This window comes from Corapipo altera, unplaced genomic scaffold, assembly GCF_003945725.1.
Source record: "Corapipo altera isolate COAL_440 unplaced genomic scaffold, ASM394572v1 45, whole genome shotgun sequence".
Taxonomy (NCBI): Eukaryota; Metazoa; Chordata; class Aves; order Passeriformes; family Pipridae; genus Corapipo; species Corapipo altera.
Window position 1 is genome coordinate 13,814,487 of NW_020884877.1, and position 20,138 is coordinate 13,834,624.

The 20,138-nt window shown below is 38.0% G+C and overlaps 2 protein-coding genes across 10 annotated transcripts in view; one reads left to right on the top strand and one right to left on the bottom strand.

Moving 5' to 3' along the window:
• The window catches only part of LOC113943964 (neurabin-1-like), a 44,139-nt gene extending 39,686 nt beyond the window's left edge, over positions 1–4,453 (top strand). For 4 of the 8 annotated variants that reach the window (XM_027636417.1, XM_027636416.1, XM_027636418.1 and 1 more), the window contains 2 exons: positions 816–1,004; positions 2,367–2,752. In XM_027636417.1, coding sequence (XP_027492218.1) covers positions 816–1,004; positions 2,367–2,534 — 357 coding nt within the window. In that variant the 3' untranslated portion in view covers positions 2,535–2,752. Of the gene's footprint in view, positions 1–815; positions 1,005–2,366; positions 3,920–3,997 lie in introns of those variants that run through there. The other 4 variants (XR_003526526.1, XR_003526527.1, XM_027636414.1 and 1 more) reach the window with 4 other exon arrangements.
• A 412-nt stretch (positions 4,454–4,865) lies between these two features.
• Positions 4,866–18,550, bottom strand: PDK1 (pyruvate dehydrogenase kinase 1). Of its 2 annotated transcripts, none has more exons than XM_027636419.1 (11): positions 17,283–17,521; positions 14,024–14,165; positions 12,469–12,540; positions 11,763–11,947; positions 11,379–11,468; positions 11,011–11,088; positions 10,305–10,381; positions 9,514–9,612; positions 8,462–8,572; positions 7,221–7,334; positions 4,866–7,092 (listed from the first exon to the last, which is right to left on the bottom strand). In XM_027636419.1, exons 1-11 carry the CDS (start codon positions 17,398–17,400, stop codon positions 6,952–6,954), a joined length of 1,227 nt encoding a protein of 408 aa, XP_027492220.1. In that variant the 5' UTR covers positions 17,401–17,521; the 3' UTR covers positions 4,866–6,951. The 2 variants fall into 2 exon arrangements, with proteins under 2 accessions (XP_027492220.1, XP_027492221.1); XM_027636420.1 differs by lacking the exon at positions 17,283–17,521 and adding an exon at positions 18,438–18,550 and having other exon boundaries at positions 6,952–7,092.
• Positions 18,551–20,138: the final 1,588 nt, after the last annotated feature.

A 20,138-nucleotide genomic window follows, 5' to 3' on the forward strand; every position in this document is an offset into this window, starting at 1 on the left:
AATCATGGAAGCTGTCTAGTGGAGCAGTATGCAAGTCTAACGTAGCCTATACTCAATCACGAGCTAGTGAGGGATCGTTTTGGATAGTTAATAAAACTTTAGGTAACTGATGTTACTGATTCAAGTACCACACTCAAATTTCTTCTGTAAAGACATTGAGCTCTGTTTTATGTAGATTTTCTTTTGTGATGTAGTAGTGGACAAATAGCAGTACCTTTTCCCCTCAGAAGGAAACTGAAGCAGTATGCTTCAAAAGCTCTGTGAGCTGGCAAAGTGTATTTTCAGTGGAAGGCTACAAGTGCTTATGTTTCTGAAATGGTCATTTTCCAGTAGACCCTTTAAAATGTTGATGTGATAGCATTAGTTGAAAAAATGAACAGTCCTCTCTTTTAGAAATGTAGTAAAACTATGGCTGGAACAGTCACCAGATTTACTGACTACTGGACTTCTGTCATTTAACAATAACAAATAACAGAGTTTTTGTACCATCTAACATTAGGATTGAGCTCCTTTAACCAACTAAGTGAGCAGTGTGTTCACTGTTAGGATACATCCAGCTTAAGCTAATATTTTGCTATATAATTTCTTAAAGAAAAACATTTATGTTGTCTATTTCTTTGTGTTGAATGCTGTAGTCTTTTTGTTTACAGTAAACGCCTAGGCAAACTGACTGTAAACTGATCTCAAGAACTTAAGTCCTTCTGGAATAGAGTAGGTTTAAAAATGCATTTTGTTAATCAGACTCAACTAGCAACTGGAAATCAACATATAGTCAAGTAAAACACTGCTTATGGTGACTTTTCTCAATTGGTTAGGCATTAGATGACGAATTTGCAACAACAGGAAAGCAAAATCAATGGCACAGTAGACCTATTTCTGAATGGACCACTCAGCAAGTATGCCACTGGTTAATGGGAATGAACATGGAGCAGTATATTACAGAGTTCACAGCTATGAATGTAGATGGACAGCAATTAATGCAGCTCGACAGTGAGAAGTTAAAGGTAAGTGAATATACCAGGATATATTTGTAACCACATAAGTTTCACTGCTTATTCAGACATAGTTTTAAATGCAAAGTATTTTCTTGTTTTTATGGCTTTTTAAGGGAGTTAGACTTACTTGCTCTTGTTATTTATTTGGAGTTACTTGCTTTTGAAATACTTGGACTATACAAGACTATACAGTTAGATGGTAATTAGTAATTGTAGAACTAAAGACAAGCTGTTTATAATCAGAGAAATAACAAATATTGTTTCCTTGTTTGCATCTTGAGGAAATGAAATTAGGCATAACTGTCCAAAGGGTCTTGATTCATCTGTCATCCATCTCAACAGAAGGTCATATCAAAACAAGATCCGGCCAATTCAAATGCATAGAATTGCAGGACCTGTTTTAGAAATCTGTTTCTTCCACATCTCCTCTTCAAATGGGAAGGCTAAAATCCTTTTAAATTTTTCAGGTTTTTACTCCTGCTGAAAATATGTATTCTAAATCTTTTGAGCCTTTTCTTGCCATTTCACATCTGAAAGCTGCATGGTAATGTGTACTCCTTATAGTGCTAGTAAACTCTTTCGGTTTTTCTCTCTTGTTAGATTATCAGACTGCATTTTGGACAAGCAAGATGTGTGACTAAGAGAGGTTCATTGGTCTATTCTGGCATAAGGGACATTATTATTAATAACCAAAAGTAGAATTTGAGGGGTCTAGGGGGGAAAAAAAGCATCTAACTTAAGTCTCCAAAACATACCTGCACTTTAAATAGATGTGCAACACTAAATGTCCCGTATTTTGTAAAATTTCCTGGACTCAGAAGAAATACCAGTGACTGGCCTGTTAAATGACTGTCTTTATTTGGGGAACTTTTGATGTTGAAGCCTAAAGGTCAATGTGCACCGAATGCTATTCGGGTTGACGGAGTGTGAGTGCATTCAGGAACGTGGAATCAGCTGCTGCCACCTCCTGACCGAACATTGAAGTGTACTGTCTGTTTACTCAATCACTTCCTAATAACACACTTTAAAATCCTTAATATTGAAATTAAAGAGTAGTTACTGAATATAAATTCCTCTTGTATTTTGAGATTACTACTAACTATGCTATTTTCTGGAAATTCTCGGGGGTCTACATGTTTGTAAAATGCAAAACTGTTATTTCATAACTGAAGAGTCGGCCCTAGTCTCTTTACTTACCTTGTTACCCAGATGATTATTTACAATGCTTTTGAAGCCTGAGTCATTATTTTCAAATAAACAGACTATCTTGCAGCAATTACGCTTTCTTAAATTGTTCATGCACAAGCACTGTGGACAGTACCAGTGGAAAAAATTACTGATGAGGTTTTGTTTTGTTTTCCCCCTCCAAAGGCTTTGGGAGTTTCCAGTCAAAATGACAGATCAACAATAAAGAAAAAAATTAAGGATATTAGAAAAACACAGGAAAAACTGGAAAAGCAAAAGGAAAAGGTTCAAAAGAAGGAGAAAGAAGTTCGCAAGACTGGCAGAGTGGTGGCCACTCTTGAATCAAGCTGCTAAAATGACCATTTTATTTTAGTGCAGACTTGCCTAATCTTGACGTAGTTCAGCAGATTTGTATATAATTGTACAATTGAGGGAGGAGGGAAAGTGCAACAGTTTAATATGGTAGGTGGTTTTTTACTTTTTAATTGTGGTCCCTCCCCATTACAGCCCAATAAAATGAAATAATGTTTTCAGTATTTTTATTCCTAGTTGACTCTGCCTGTACTAATAGACAATAATTTAACTTTCTGCCTTAAGTAACATTTCTGCTTCTAAGACCTCCTATGCCCTTTTCATTGAAATTGATGTTTGTGGAAAGTAGAATACTGTATTAAAATCATTCCAATAGTAGTCAACTAGCATTTGATAGAGTTGAATCTGATAGAGGGACAATAGAAAAATCCTGCCAACAAATTCAGTCTGTGACAGTCTGTTATCTGTTGCCACTAAAGTTGTATAGTAAAAATTAAGTTTAAGAAAATGGTAATGTCATATTAATTTAAAAAGAAAGCATGTATTTCAAATTTATGGATTATTTTGTTTAAATTCTTGTATTTCCGGGACTTCATTCAAAGTTCACTTTAGTAGTACATTGGTTTTGAATTCTGTGTTGCAATTTACTGAGAAAATAACAAGAAATACTAAGTAGTTTTCACAAACTACATATCCTAAGCATAATATTAAATTTTCTGTACGCTACCCGTATGGTGTTGGGACAAGGTTTAAACCTATAAATAAGATCATTTTTAACCTATTTTTCCTAAATAATACATAGTTTTATAGATTTATGCTATGAATAAGATCAATTTGCAATACATGTATTTCTCTTTTCTACCTGCTACAAGATTTTTGCGGACCAAATTTATATATTTGCTAATTTTAAACAATACTGTTTTTCAAACTTAAAATACTGAGGGAAGAATTGTAGGAAAAATTATCACTGACACACTGGGTTTTTGCCTTGTATTTAAATGTTCAATTGTAGACTACAGATTTTTTCTCTTTAAAGGAGGATTTGATTCTCAAAATAGCTTAGAACATGAATTGGTGTTTTGTATATTTACATACTATTTTCTAGAGATACTACAAAGAGCACTTCCTTAAATTAGATTATTCCAGAAACATAGACTAGTTTAAATATCAGTTCCACCCTAGAAGGGACTAGAACAAAACTTACATAGTTTGTTTCTGTGGACCAAGTTCTCCTTTAAATCTGTGGACTGTTTTTCATTTTAATTAAATGAATGAACTTCATTATTGGTGTTTCACATTCTTTTTTTTTTTTTTTTGTATAAATGTCTAAGAATTTCAGCAAAATGACTGTATGGAAATGCTTCTGCACACCAGGCATTTCCAAAATAAAGTTTGAAAATCTTGGTAATAATTACTTTTGCAAAGAGGTTATATTTCAGTTTGATGCATTAAGAAACTACTCTTTGGTCAGTTAATTTATTTACTTTGTTTTACTTTGTTTTCAGTAGCTTTGAGTTGTATGGCAGACTTACAGACCTTGAGCCAGAGAGGAATGCTGCCCTACTGGTAAAGAGAAAGGAATTATAAGTACAGAATCATCAAATGCTCAGGATCACACACGTAAAACCACCCTTCAGTTAAATCAGTCAAGAAGGTCGAGTGCTTTCAGATAGAACACAGAATATTGATACAACCATGTATTACCTTTTTTCCCTTGAGCCTATTGTTGCACCCTGTGAAGAGTTCTCCCATGAAGGAGACTAGTGCAAATAATGGTTTCAGAGCTGTTGTAGTTAAACAGGGGCCAAGGGCAGGGATGATAAACTCACCTGGCACGTGAGCATAAGAACTTTGGTTATCACAGACCACCGCATTTAACATCTGTCAGATGTGGAACAAGAAGCCTGCATGGAACGAGCTTAGTACCAAGCTACATAATCACCCAACAGACTTTAATTTTTACAACAGTTTTAATGAATAAATGTAGTGATTCTTTCAAAAAAATTAACACAAACCAAGATTAATTTTACAGTGCACGACTGAGTCCATTTGCATACAAAACTATTAATCTCAGCATTTTGATAGCTGAGCTAGTATACTAATTTTCTACAGTGATTCAGTTCAACTTAACCAATGTGCTAGCAATTACTTCAGTATAGTAATGGAAATACTAAACATGAAAGTTGTCTTCTGAACTTCTGTTGAAACCAAAAGTTGTCAAAGACCATGCTTGTAAGTAGGGTTAAACATTGTAAACCAAAGTACTACACATTTGTGTTTTCACCACAGTCATTTGGGGTGTCAGGTGAAGAGATAAATACAAATATAATTACACAGCAAGTTTCTAATAATCAGAATACAATTGGTAGTTAGTTGAGAGCTAACTCAGAGGCTTTATTTCAATAATATCTCAAATATTTAATAGACTTTGTAGAAAACAGTTAGCTTTTCTTCAGAAACATCTCTTGCAGTTCTCAGCTATTACTAAAATCAGTTCAACTGAATTAATTAAAAGATGTAAAACTTAGCATAAAAGCAAGACTACTCAGCTTCAAACCTGAGTTTTTAAAAGCACTGTAACTTTCAGCTTTAGTTTAGCAAATGCAGTAGCTGCAAGTGTCCCCTCCAGGCCCCATTTTACCCTGTGTGGCATTTCTCACGTACATCCTCTCGCAGGGCCAAAGAAGAGAACAGCTCTAGATTCTCCTCACTTGTAGCCAAGCAGATTAAAAGGTGTGCCAGTCACCATCTCACATTCTTGTAAGAAAGAAAAGCAGGGGCCTCAAGATGCCCACAAGCTTGAGTGGAGCAGGTAATGCTACTGTTGTGGTGTCAATTAAGCTAGAATAGTCCTCCCTCAGACTGTGTATATAGAGCAGTCTGTCATTCACTCCAGATAAAGTGCTCTACATTAGCTTGACCAGGGTATAAAACCATTTCATTGTTTTGCAGAACTCAGCTAGGGAGATAGCAGGTGGAAATCTCCAATCTGGCTCAGCTACAACTAGAACAGTTTCTGATGTACCAGCTATGCCCTTCGTTTGCGGTATCTCACCTTCTGCTCTGCACAGAGATAGTAAACTTGCAAAATTTAGGCTTATTCTTTCTGAGAGGGATTATGCATGTCTACTGCAGAACAAAAATCACAGAATTACATGCAGTTAATTAACTGAGAAAAGGATTAGTTCTCAGTGGCATTAACTGCATCACTGTTAAAACATTCAGGAATTACAGGGATCGAGGTGCAACATTCATGTGTACGATTTGAACAAAGTTGGCACAGTAGGCATTAAAAAAGTTGAATCCTTTCTCAAAAGAAGGAGTTTGTACCTGAAATGTAATATTCAGTCCCCTCTCTATTTTCCCCAGTATGTTTTGACAGTTTGACTGATACACAGTCTGCTCACCATGTTTAAGTTACAGTGTGACTTCCAGTTACTGCAAAAATGAAGTACATCACAAATACAAAGGTATTTTCAAAAACTGTTAATTCCACTTTTTTTAAATACTCCTGAGAAGGTCAAAGTAATAGAGATGCCCTATGAAGGGCAAATTTAAAAAAATTTGTTTATTAAAATAGTTTCCTTTTACAGCTGTAACCTGACAATTTCAAGTCTGAGAACTTATGAGGGCTAGAACATTGATGCTGCGTTTTGGTAGGACCTACAGAAATACAGGCAAATGCAAGACAACATTGTACTGTACACAAGCCAGCATTAGTTGTTAATTCACAATAATCAGGGAAAGATAAGCTTTTCACATGTATTATATATTCACATTACAAAAAAAGAAATTCAACTGATGCCCCATACCTGAGATACATTATACCAGTAGTTGCAGCTAAAATTTTTTTATTATTTATTTTTTATCCCTACAGAGGTAAGCGTGATTTCGCTGGGTGAAAAAACCCTTGATGTAGGCAAGGTGTGCTGGCAATATATCTAACTTTGCAAAATTAGGCTTCAGCATGCTGAAGATAAAAGAATAGCAAATGCCATACGAGTGCAAAGGTATGGCAATAAGCTCCTCAATACTTCTTACATGAGTTTCTCATTAATCTGTAATATTGTATAATGGAAAAATGCTCCAGTGAGCTTTTTCAATAGTTTTTCCATTAAAACAATTTTGTAATTATATGAATTAATACCAGATGTGCTAGAGATTGCACTGATCCCTGTAAAACCCAAAATACTGTTCCCTTGACTTAGCTCTTAAAGTAGCCAAAAACAGAAAATGAAACAAATTGTGACGTTCTTAAAATTTAAAAGTATGTACAAGTTCGAGAGTTTTGGTGGTTGTTGGTTTTTTAATTTTAGAAAAGACCATTACACTGCACCTTCTATTACTCCACTTAAAATTACTTTCATATATCAAACTTGGTCACCATCTTGGTATAAATCAGGTCTTTTAAATTGCCTTTACAGGCAAACCTACTTCTTATGAGCTGCCAAGGAAAAAGCTACATACTGCGAAAAGTGGTCATGTCCTTTGGCTCACTGCTTGGCACACACCAATCATCTGCTTCATGGTTTGCTTTATAATGCTTCCAGGCTGCTTTGTTATACACAGGGAGTCTTTCAATTGATTCTGTTGATAAGGCCTGTAAGGAGAGAAGACTGTAACTGATGATTCCTTTTAACTGAAGTTATAGTAACAGAACAAGGAGTTCCATTAGCAGTTTAGATTACAGTTGCTGATAAATGTAAATGGTAAAGTGTTACATCATACCTTGATGTAAATAACTGCATCTGTACCATAGCCCTCTAAGGAATAGAGTTTCAGGTCTCCTTGGAAGTACTGTGCATACAGACGTGATATGGGTAAGCCATAACCAAATCCAGCCTGATCCAGGAAAAAAGGTATATTTCCATTAATTGCATCCATCAGTGGTGTTTTCTGCTTTAACTTAACAGGTAAACAGACAAACTAAGTATGATGTTTGACAGTAAGAGGAGTTTATATGTTAATTATTATGGCCCCTCAGAACTATTATACACCCCAAAACCAGAAGAATGCATGGATGATTGTGATTATGAGAAAACTGTTTTATTCCTTTGTCAGGCAGGGCTGGTAGTTAACATTTCCTGTATTGTGGGAGCTTTTTGAAGAAGAGATACCATTAGAGAAAACTCTACTGTGTCTGTCTCATGGAGCTACTAATCTTAAGAACACCGAGGACTTAAGTCAGATACATTTCATCAGCAGTATATATAAAAAAGGTTCAAGACAAAATGTCTCTGAATTTGTAGCTTCTACTAAAATTCTGTCAAGCCCTGACTGCGGTAGCAGGACACAGCCCTGAAGTGTTGGGCATAATTTTTTTTCACTTACTAAATTTTAGAGGTGATCTCTCAATGAGCATACACAACACTTCTCTGTAAAGATCCAGTGTTTAATGAGTTGCAGACTCATCTATGTGCAGAACACTGATCACTGATGCAATGTGGGAGAATAAATACGGGAAAGCTGTTCAGAGATTCTGACTGGGAGCTTAGGCTTTATTTCTTGTGCATCTATTACATTCACATGAGACCAAAGTAAATTCTTCATATGGCCTGTCACATCTGTGCTCCTTCATCCTTGCTGGGAGATGGTACAATTGACCTCACAGTACAAATGAACTATGGCCTTGACCCAAAGTCATTGCTATAATTATTTTTCCGTTCATTCAGTGGCTACAAAAAGAATTCAGTGTTCTGTCCTCATTACAGTACGTGCAGCATAGCTAAGTGTTCTGCTTGAGGTAGCTGATCTTTAGATGTACTAGAGAAAAATAGAATCTTGAATAATTTTTAGTATTTTATGCAATTTTCCAGTTATTTTCAGAAAAATACTCGAATTAAGCTATAACATTCAAACGGCAATACTCAATGTATCCATAAAATCAGTACTTCATAGCTTTGGCTAAATGGTTTCTTTTGTGACCATTAATCATAGCCAAGATGCCAAGATATGAAAGATTTGCATACCAAAGGTGTAGCTCGTGAAGTCTCAACACGAGGACGTGGTGCTGTTGAATACATGTAGTTGAACAGCCTGTCAATTTTCCTCATAGGAACACCACCACCACGATCACTCATCTGGAACAAGAAGGAGCATGTAGTGTTATGTCCCTGAATACAATTTTATAAAAGACAGCTTTTCTCAAACAATAAAAAACCTGAGAAAGTTCAGGTAAAACGTAATATGAAGTTGCCCCTGTTAAGTTACAAGTCTTCTTTAATTCTCATCTCCAACAATGACCAGAGAGAGATTAATCCCTCCCTTTCATCCCTTATCCAAACCACTAAATAAAATACTACTGTAAGCATCATTCATATTCTCTTGGAAGCAACAATATTCTACTTAAATTGTGCATGGCTTTTATCTTTTGTCTGAGGTCAGTATCTATACCTTTTACAAAATACCAGGTTCTCTGTATTTTTAGTCTTTAACTAAACTGTAGTAAAAGAACTCCTTTAATTTACTCATTCAGTAACAGGTTTTAGTAAACTATATTTAACTGGCAGTATTCCTGAGGAATAAAGACCTATGAAAAACCCAATGCTTGCAGCTGGTATTTGAAATCCAACACGGATGTTGTACAGAAAAAGAAGAAACTGCAAACTGTACTTAAGGAGGTTTGATTTTTGTGGAATATACAATATTTTTTGTTTGGTTTTCAGTTGTTTCACACCTGTATAGCTCTGTCATTGTCACTTAAAAAATGCTTCTGTTAAAATTGTATAAAGATGCTCCTTCATTTTTAGTCATGGTTGCTTACAAGGTAGGCAAAACATGGCGTGACAAAAGCACAGGATGGTATTGCAGAGCCTTCAGTGTGACTGTGCAACCTCATTATGAACTTCCAACTGATGCAGGATGTGAAATGCCATAATGGTCTTTTTACTTACATACATAATCACATTCCATCTAGTGACGGAACCAGATCACCAGCTAAAGTTAGTAATATGCTGCCTATGGCAGGGAAAAAAACCCTGATCAAAATAACCTTCAAAGTAATAAAAAAAAAAGTGGGTACCTTCACAGTTAAATCCTCATTTCCCAAGGTGACGTGTACATGAATTGCAGGATAAATGCATCGATCAGCATTATGTTCCATGGTGGCTCTCATTGCATTCTGCAATTTTCAAGTACAACTTAAATCCTAATTCACTTTGCATATTACCTTAAAACATCATTTTAGGAGTTATTTTTATCACCTATTTTCAGAAGCAAAAAAAAATGTATATTGGTTTAGAATAGTTTTTTTAATATTTCTGGTTTATTCAGTATCAGTATTTATATAGTTTATTAGAATACACAGACTTCAAATATTTACTTTTTTTAAAGGAAACATCTGAATAGTTAAACTTAGAGAGTTTTTGTTGTAGAATTCTTTATAATGCACAGTACATGCAATATGGCACAAAGATCAAGAAAAGTCTAGGACTGAACTGCTTGAGGAAAGCTCTGGAGGACCTATTACACATTTTATCAGATTTTAAGATATCCCCAAAATTGTGTATCTTATTCTCACTTGCTTTATTAAGTAATATCTTCATATATTTTAAGATTTTAAGTACTGTCTGTTCAGAAGGTGTCAGATGTATTCAGTGGCTAGGCAAAGGAGATACATCTTCCAAAGCTGTTCATTTTCTATTCAATTACTGTTTGTCTAAATAGTACAATTTAGTAATGTTCCTGCAAATAGCACAAGGTTTGCACTTGCAAAAACACACTGCTATCTAGAATTGATTCAAAAGGTAAAACCCATACAATCTCAGTAAACAAAGATGTACAAAAGACTTGCGTAATGATAAGTGCACAGACCTTGAAAAGTTCAAAAACCATGTGATAGAGGTGTGATGGCACATACACCACTTGCATGGGCTGTCCTGGTGATTTAGCTGGAGAAAAGAGAGTCTAAATAATTAAATTGCAAATGAGGTATCTTTTGTTCGTTCTCTCAGTAGTTCAATATGTGAATCCGTATTGTTGAATTTTCAAAAGAAGGAAAATTTTAACAGAAATGTTTTGAAAAATTGATGTTAATCAAAAGTCACACTCAGGATTTTCAAATGCTGTTTGCTGCTTTAGAAATTAATCTTAAAACCACTTTGGCATCACTGATCGGGGCACATCATAGTTGCTTTCTATAACCCTTGAGGAGGTTATAATGAAGATGGAATGGAATGCTTAGTATAAATCTTTTAAGTGTCACAAGAAATGCAGAGAGGGTGAGATGCAGTAGTGTAGGTGAAGACATACAAGAAATCTTAGAGAGGGAAGGAGGCTGCTAAAATTTGTTACATCAACAGCTGTAGTGTCAAAAACTTTTCTACTGATTTCAGTTTTCCAATTAAAGGGAGGAATGGGGAAAGCCTTCTGCCAGATTTTTAAAAACCCAAACTATTTACAACAGGAGATCCAAGAGAACACATTAACTATACGAAAGGCAGGAGGACATTCCACCACCAGTTACTTTAGAAGAAGCCATCACAATGTTCAGGAGGGTGCCTCATCCACATTCACTTACCGTTCAGCTCTTCAAGGATAAGTTCTGGAGAGCTCATGTAATATAAATCACAAAGTCTCTTGGCACTTTCATAGCCATCTATAATAAAAACAGAGGAAGTTACATTTCCCCTTCCCACTTTTTTTTTTCCTTTACAGTTTGCCAAGAACAAAAATTGCAAGTACTGTGCACTGTCAGGGAGATTTTGTATTTTCTCACAGGAGTTGGGTTTATAGGATAAAGATACAAATTGTATTACACTTTAAATAAAACTTCTACTCCAGGTAGAAAAGAACTAAGCAGTGTATGAGTATCAGGATGTGTATTTGCTCTTAGTACAGAGATTCATGTAAGTTTTCAGGATTCTAGTTCTTATCTGCTGAATTTACCTCTAATAACTTCAACAACATTGCAGTTAGGATCGATGCTTCCAATGTGTTTTGGATGAGCTGGATTAATTTTCCCACCAAACAGTAAAGCTGCCAAAAAAGAAAATATTATTTAATACCCAGTATAATTTTATAATTTTAGTTTACATCTTCAGCTATGCTAAATAAAAATTTTATAGGCAATCTATATTTCCAGTCTTCACCATACTTGAAAGATTACTATTAATAAATATTTTAGGAGTTGAATTGAGTTTATAAATAGCAAGGCAAATAGTGTACTCATAAGTAGCATTTAAGTACGTAGTAAGCACTTCAAAAATTAAAGGAAGATACACTTGACATAGTACAGGTATCATTTCCCCTCCTTTCAGCACTGGCACTTACAGTGCTGGTTAAGGAGCATTCTGATTGAAATGCGACTCATGTAGAAACGGTCTAAAAAATACTGCACATTCTGTGAGGTCACTGGATCAATGCCAAAGCTTTCCTTGTATTCTATTACTCCTTGAGCCATCGTAGGAATTACATCATTGTGCCGATTCCGGATTTTTATCACGGTATCTGTAAAACTAAAATTAATACATTGTTAATATTTCACTTTCAAGGGAATTTAATACTCTGGCAAACAGAGTACCTGCCTACCAAAATGAAGACTGTTACATACAGAAATATCACAGGTCTGCCTATTGCAGTAAGAAGACAGGTCAGACTTTACAGCGTATTTCAGCGGACTAGCATTGAAACAATTCAATCATTTTGACTATGTATAAAATTACTTTTTATTTATTTATTATCTGGATTACTGCCACAAGAAAGAAAAAACCATGCCACCATTTTCATGCAGAACATCCCATGTCTCTCAAATGGCAGTTATGGTCAGCCAACACTGACCAAAGCCTCTCTACAGAACGACATGATGTTAAAGTGTTTTGTGTCCTGTTTTCCTGTACCCTCCTTTTAGGGACAGGGGGTGACATTACTGCAATTCTTATGTAAAGATTGGAGATATTTTTCTTAACCTACTGTTTTCTTGCCAGTTCTTCCATATAATATTAACAAAACATTAACATACGTGACAGCAAACCCTTACCTGTGAATAGCCCCTGAATCTTCTGAGCTTTTGTCCTTAAAGTCAAGGATCTCCTGAAGACTTTGGACGTACCTTTCAATGAAAGAAAAAGGACAAAGACCAATTCTAATATGCCTCCCCAGATCTCTTTGGTTAGCAATTTGTGGTCTTCCAAGGTTGCTTGTTTCCATGTCATAGTACCTGTCCCCCATGAATTTTTTTAGATTATTTTGAATCTATTCATGACGTTTCTTCCAAAATTTCCAGAGCGATGAACTCTACAATTTAATTAGAATGCATAAAGGATCATCTTTGTATTTTAAACCCAGTGGGTGATCACTTATTTGCAGCCCCAGCAAGTTCCTGTTATTAGAAAAATCTTTCCAGCTTATTCATGAATTAAGTATTTCTGCCATCTCTTTCCTTAGATGCATATTTTTCAAGCTGAAGAATTCTATTTGGTTTCTCCTCACGTAAAAATTGTTCCAACCCTCTGATTATCCCTCTTGGTCTTTTCTGTTTAGGATATGCTAAAACAGCATACAATTCAGAGGAATAAAGGGCTAACACAGTCATACAATTGTATTCCTCCCCATTTGTTACTTAGTTCCTAACACAATTTTCCTTCTTGCCCATCAACTGACATATTCAGAAAAATATTCCCAGTAGCATCAAAATTTCTTTTTCCATTGTAAGTAAGCAATTATACAGGGAGAGGAGAGTCCTCCCTCTGTTCTACCTTGCATTTGTCCAAGTAGAATTCATTTCCCATTTGATCAATGCCATTTACTATCATGAGAATGTAAGCATTTGTGTTTCATTAAGAGCCTTCCTCTTCATTGATAGCTCTTTTTGTATTCAGTCATCCAATCAATCCTACTTATTCACTGGCAGGTTTTCTGTCTCTTAACTTTAGAAGCCTTTCCAGATATCTTTGTGCCTTTAGCTGTTGCCAAGCAATCTCTTTGTTTTGCTTTCATCTTAACAAGTTTATATTTATGTGTAAGTTCCTTATCTGAAAGTAAATGTTACTTTTCAAAGAATATCTTTTTTACTTTAATAGTTTCATATTCTTTCTATTGTTTTATGTTTTGGCTTTGGGAGTTTCCTATTGCTTTCTTCATATTTTCTACATCTTTACTATCAATATGCAATACCCTGTCTTGTAAATGGTTTCTAGTATGTTTTTGCAAGCATGTTTTGCAGGCCTTAGCCTGCTTCTGTTGGTTTCTTCAACTAGCCTCTTCATTTTTATGTAAGTCCCCTATTAAACATTGTTCTGGTGGATTTTTGTTTGGTTTTTTTTTTTTAAATTAAAATGTTTTGAATTCTCATACATGAGTGTCTGCAATACTCAATGATTTTTAATTCCCTCATAGGTTCTCTAATTGCTGCTAAAGAGTTTTTTCCAAGTCTGTAAATTTAGTTTCTGATCTATATCACATTGGATATTTAGTATCTCACTTTACATAAGGGATGTTCATGTAACGAGCCCATGAAATGTTCTTTCAGTAGAAAAGAATGAGTTCCTCCAACCTGTGTATATGCAGAAGGTATGAAATGTCACTGTTCTTACCAGCTCTGAACCAGCTGAACTGAAGGTGTTCTCAGGAGGTTGTCTGGAAGGAGACTTATTTCCTTCATTATGTTTGCCAATCTCACAGGCAGCTCTTGTCGCAGAAACATAAATGAAGTCTTTTCACAAGCATTTTCAGATCCTAAGACCAAAATAAATATATGACATCAGAATAAAGTCAACACTTATGGCAGAAAACTACACAAAGTCTTACTTTCTTGCATAAGAGGCCCGTGGCTTGGTTTCAAACTTGACTCGGCCAGGCTGCTCAGGCAACGTTTCTTTCATGGCAGCAGCCCATTTGTATTTCAAAATGTGCCTCATATTGTAACCTACCAGCCCTGTTCGTGTAAGGAGAGTCTTCAATATACAAAGCAATAGCTGCAGACCCAAACTATTCAACTTTAAATGCAGCTTCTATCCATGTATATTGTTCATTTTATTTGCAGCAAGCATTGACTCTAACCACCACTGATCAAACAGTATGTCATTCTGAGCATGTTGGAGAGGCAAACGAAACCAGCACAGGAAACTATTTATGGGAAGGGTGCTTGAGAAAGTATCATGGCCCCATACACCCTGCTTTTGATCACTGATCTTACTGAATTGCCATAAGACATTGGAACACTTTAAGAAAATAAATCCTGTAATACTGATCTCATTTTCAACTACATCTGTTGTAGTTTAAGTTCATTGTCTTACAAGAACAGAAGACAGATGAATGAATTCACATGAATACCAAGAAATAAATGAAAGTAGGACAGCTACTGTGCTTATCTATTTGCATAGTAGTTTTCCCATATATTTACTTTTAAATTTTTTTACATTTTTAAAAGGTAGAAGCTTTTGATAAGAGACCTGCCCTTCTTTAAAGACAGATGTCATCTGTGTGGGTGGCAATTAAACGTGGTTATTAAAATCAAGACCTGAATTTACTCCCACAGAGCTTGTTTTCCTAGGCGAGACAGGAGAGTGCAGCATGGGGAAGAGGCTAAGAAACACTGTATATCACTCTCAGCCAGACTTCTGTCTGGACTTCACCAGTGTCATGTAAACAGCACCTGAACTTACTAAACTGCTCATCTTCTGCACTGAAGTACATACCTCTCCCTGGTGTTTTACAACAGGTGTCTCCTAAAAATTAACTCTGGTGTACTGCTCAGTTCACTCTTTCCATCTGGCAAGGGGGAGTTGGGGAAGAAAATTAAAGGAAGGGACGTGGGGAAAAAAAAAAAAAGGAAGCTGGGAGTGTCTTAAACAGGAAAAATCTTCAAGTTGAAATGGAGTACCTTACTTTAAAGCATCCAGACTCGGATACGTCATAAACCACACTGATGAAAGAATGTCAGTTAATGAAAAAGAAATTCCTCCCCAGTGGCACTTACCAGTATTATTTGTTGTCTACATATGACCTCTGCCCAGAAACCTTTCATTTTCCCTAGTCAGATTGTGTTTCAGGCATGACTGTTACTGGCCTTTCCCTTTTCTTGGGTAAAATTCCACAAACAAGTCAGACTGAAGGTATTAGAACATAAGTATAATCTTTCAATGCATCATATACCCAGCAAATTACATTCCACAAAACAGTTTTTGTATCTGGAGGTTGCCTTTTTGCAATCCTGGGTCAAATATGGAAGGCAGCTTAGGGCAGGATTTTGTTGAATGGGCAAATGAGTCCCTCCCTGTGCAGCTACAGTCTGTCTAGGCAAAGAATGGATAAGACTCCTACAGAAATACTGTGGGCTTATAAGTCAAGATATGACTGATGTATATGAGCCAGACCTAAATTTGCCTATGGAATATTTAATTTTTTTAAGTTAGCATTACCAGATTTACTTCCTCTTTGAATGCTCTCCCTAGAGTGAAAGGAGACAAAAAAATCCCCAGTTGAAAACATCATCAGATTATAATGGTTACAGAATGTCTTAAAGACTGTCTCAGTCTTGCACTCTACTCTTTTTTTTTTCTTTGTTATTAATTTATCACTATGTGTGATTAAATCCTTAAGCAAAGGAGAGGAAAAAAAATTAAACATTTTCAAAATTATTTTTACCTTATGTTCAGGTAACTAACAGTAAAAAGGTAGCCTATCCTTTGCAAAAGGGAATAGTGTGCTTTGAAAATAAACACTGATTTTAGGGTAAGCATTACTTTATCAGTATTTCGTGGTAAAATAATACAGGTCAGAGCAAACTCTGAATTACAAGATTCTTTGCTTAAAAGTACGGTAGTAACAGAACATCGGGTGGGGTTCCTATATGAATCTGGAGTTTAAATGTTGGATACATTTCACTGCCACAAATGAAACGTTGAATAGACGGATGAAGTGACAGCAGACAGTTAAGAGAAAGTTTTCTTTGTAAGTCTTCCTACTTACACAAAGTCTGGGGCTCTATGACTAGTTCTCAGTTATGTTTTACTTACAAAAATGTAAAAAGCAATGCAACTATTAACTAGTTAAATGCTTATATGCAACACTTATGTAAGCATTTATGTGCACCAGAGTGCCTTGGATACAGAAAGGCACTTACAGTGAGACTTAACACAACCTTTCCCTGTGTGGTTTTTGCTTTGAAGCAAAACAGAACAATTGCTGTGATCCCTTTTGTTTCCAAGCACATAGTCAAACCTGGAAGCATTATGAGTGGTTTTAGTGAAGAATATAAGACCGAATATCCTGTTACTGATTTGCTCATTTTCAGTGCCAGATTCCGAATCCTCCAGGATGGCTCTTGGTCTCTGCATCCTGCTCCTTCTAAACCAGCAAATTTTGGGTAAGGTGTTTCTGTAGGGCACAGACATATGACTCAGAAGTGATGACTGTTCCAGCCCCTCGGTGCCATCTGCGGTTAAGCGTTTCCTGTGTTTGGAATATATCTTAAAAGATCGCACGCAGAAGGCTTAAGCAGTCTCACCTGAGTCACTGCTCTGACACTACCAGCTGTCACAGCTGTCCCCACCCTCTGCCCTGCAGGTTCTGCAGGAAAACGCCCAACTACTCTGGTGGTGCCAAAAACTGGAGTTTTCAGCTGAATTTCCACCTTGTCACACTTCCAGTCTACGGGAAGGCGCCAACTGGGCTCCCTTGTCCCAGAAGGAAGCAGGGCCTTTTTGTGCCAGAGAGCGCAGCACTAACATGGGATAAGCAACAGCGGGCAGCGCTGGCAGGGTGGAGGGTCGCGGCCGGAGCCGCTCCGCTCCTCACAAGCACCTGTGGGAGCAGGGGCAGCGGTGGGAGTGCGGCCCGGCAGGGACTCACCAAAGTCCAGAAACTGCTTCATGGAGAGCGGCGAGGGGGAGAAGCGGGAATAGAAATCCACCTGCTGCGGGATGGTGCCCGGGGCGGCCCCGCGCAGCAGAGCGCGCAGCAGCCTCATGGCGCGGCTCCGTCCGCTCAGCTCAGCTCAGCTCAGACCGGCCCAGCACAGCCGCCATTTCCCGCCACGCCGCTCCCCCGGCCCCAGTCCCTGCCCAGGCCGCCTCCGCCGCGCCGCCAGGAGGAGGTGCCCGAGGGGGAGGTGGGCGGAGGAGAGGGCGGCTCTGAGGGAGCGGGGCGGGGTGCCCGGAGCAGCCCGGCAGCCCCTGAGGTACCCTGACGGCCCGCCGGGAGAAGGCGACGCTCCCTTCCCGGAGGGGCCCCGCCACGGTACAGGGGCGCTGCGGGGCGGGTGCCGCCGCCTGCCCGGCGAAGGGCTGCGGGGCTTCGCTGGCGGTGGGTGCGGGGGCCCAGGCACAGGGATCCCTGCGGGCTCGGCCGTGCGCTGCTCAGCGCCGGACGGGGCGGGGACAGGGACGGGGCTCCCGGGGGGCGGCGGGAGGGAAGAGCCTCACCTGAGGGAGTCGGTCTTCTTAATAGCGCACCCTTTGCCCATCTGCGGGATGGGCTGGGATTTGTTTCAGTTATCAGGGAAAAAAAGAATTTTAAAAAAATACAGAGAAAAAATAGGGCTTCTGCCTTTACAGGTAGACTCCCGATCTGTCAACAATGAGGACCATATGCATCTGTATTGATTAAAAATCACTTTGACCATAGATCAAATTAAATCACTTTAGTGGCTGTTAGGATGCTAATGCAACATGTGAGGTACCAAACAGTGTATTTAATAGTTTACTGTCGTGCTCTAGTAGAAATATCTAGAATATGAACCAAAAAAAGCAGTTAAGAGTGATTATAAGCATTTCTGATAAACTTAGATGTTAAGGAAGTTTTGATGCTAGGGTCTCATCTCCAACAGATAGGTTTATTGGTGCAGATCAATTTTGATATCTGGTAGCTTGGTACCTCAGAAGAGGGACCCCAACAAAGAAATTCCTGGGAGTGATGCACTTCTCAGCTCTGTACTGTTAACTGTTGAACTCCTCCACTTCAAGAAACAAAGCAATATCTTGCAAACATTTCTGTTAATCAACTTACCATGTTATTTCCAAAGTATTTGACTCTTCTGTCCCTTCTTCCCCTATCCTCTGATGACACTGGGATTGTGAGGTGAAATACTGTTTATTAGTGCCAAGGGGGTATATGTTGGTGTGCAATACTTAGGTAAGCAGAAGCAAGGACACCTCCTCTTGCAAAAACCTGTTTTCTATGCTGAGGGAGGTATGGCCCTGAAAAGGTGCAGCTTGCAGACAACCATTTTGGAGAGCAAGAAAAGGAGGAAAGAGGTCTGTCTTGCAGTATGGAAAATGCAAACTGCAGGTCCCCAGTCCATGTAGAGTGACCGTGTCACACCTTGGCTGTGTCTTGGGCTAAGGAGTTTCTGTGTTTTCTCACAGGGATCATGGTTAGGACTCAGCAAGGCTTATGAGGCTGTAAAAGGTATATAATATCTATGACTCCACAGCCTGGGAAGAGAAACATTTAACGGCATCTGAGGACCGGGATAAAAACTGAAGCAACTGCTTACACAGCTCCTATGGGGAGATACACTGCTGCCATTCTTCCTGTGACACACAGGCTGTTGTCTGGCAGGCCAGCTGAAGCACGTCCAGCATGTCCACGGGCCTCTGCTGGCTCAGCATGCCAGCTACAGTTGCCTGGTTGTTTCATTACAGCTTGTTCTCCTGAGTTTTGCAAACCAACTGCTGCCACCTTTGCCTACTCTGTGCTGGGAGGTGTTATTTCAGCTGTTTGTAAACGAGCAGCTTTCTGGTTCTGTGTGGTCTGTTGATATTAGTTTAGACACACTCCAGTCGTGATGATTAGCATTGGAACGTGGGTGCTTTGAATGGGGACTGGTAGTTCAGTGCCACTTTCAAAAGTTTCCTTTCACTTTATGGGCTGATTCCTGATATTTGTGTCCACCCGAGTGCCCTGTTCTCTCTTTTTCCACATATAACTTCTGCACGGGTTGTTATTGAAACTGTGCTGTGGTCCCTTGCATTGAAAGCTTCTCTCATAAGATGCATCTCCTGTGCTCTGACAGTTAAAGGTACACGAAGGTTTTGCAGTTTACCAACATCCCACTTATGTACCTTAGGGGTGTATATATATAGTGTATCTATTTTTTATGTAGATACATACACACTGCACGCAAGGACACACTATATATAGCAAATATAGTACATTAGGTTCTATAAGGGTACATATATACATACTATACACATACACAGTTATTTATAGTGCTGTACCATTGTATATATAGTATATACTATATACAGTACTATGTGTGTATGGTATATATCAGCATATATAAAGCCCAACATACTATATTAGTACTAAACCTTATGATCAGCTACTTAACTGTTCTCCCAGTCCATATTTTGTCTTGTTGTAGAAAAATGTTTGTTGTGCTATGTGAATGAGAATACTTGTTTAATAAATGCAGGTTGAGTTCACATCTTGGACATGCTCTGAAGGGTCTAGTGGCGTCTTCTGGTTCTAGTCCTGGAAGTTTCCTGGCCACAACAAACGCTGGCCTAGCACACATCCAGCTAACCCTTATCTTCAGGCTTTGTTGCATCAAAAGGCCTCTCAGCAAAGGCGAACAAAGGATCCTGTGAGGGCTGACATCTTAAAAATGGAGATAAACTACGTTTTCTCTGTTGGGTTTGGTGGGTTTTCCCCCTGTGTATTTTTGACTTTTCTGTGGGTTTTTTTGGTGGACTTGAAGCTGTA

Coding starts and splice junctions, on each gene's coding strand:
- PDK1 (XM_027636419.1), bottom strand. CDS start 17,400: ATGAGGCTGCTGCGCGCTCTGCTGCGCGGGGCCGCCCCGGGCACCATC. Junction 11,089..11,378: donor TGTTGTTGAAGTTATTAGAG/GTAAATTCAGCA, acceptor TTTTTATTATAG/ATGGCTATGAAAGTGCCAAG. Junction 9,613..10,304: donor TGGTTTTTGAACTTTTCAAG/GTCTGTGCACTT, acceptor TGAAAATTGCAG/AATGCAATGAGAGCCACCAT.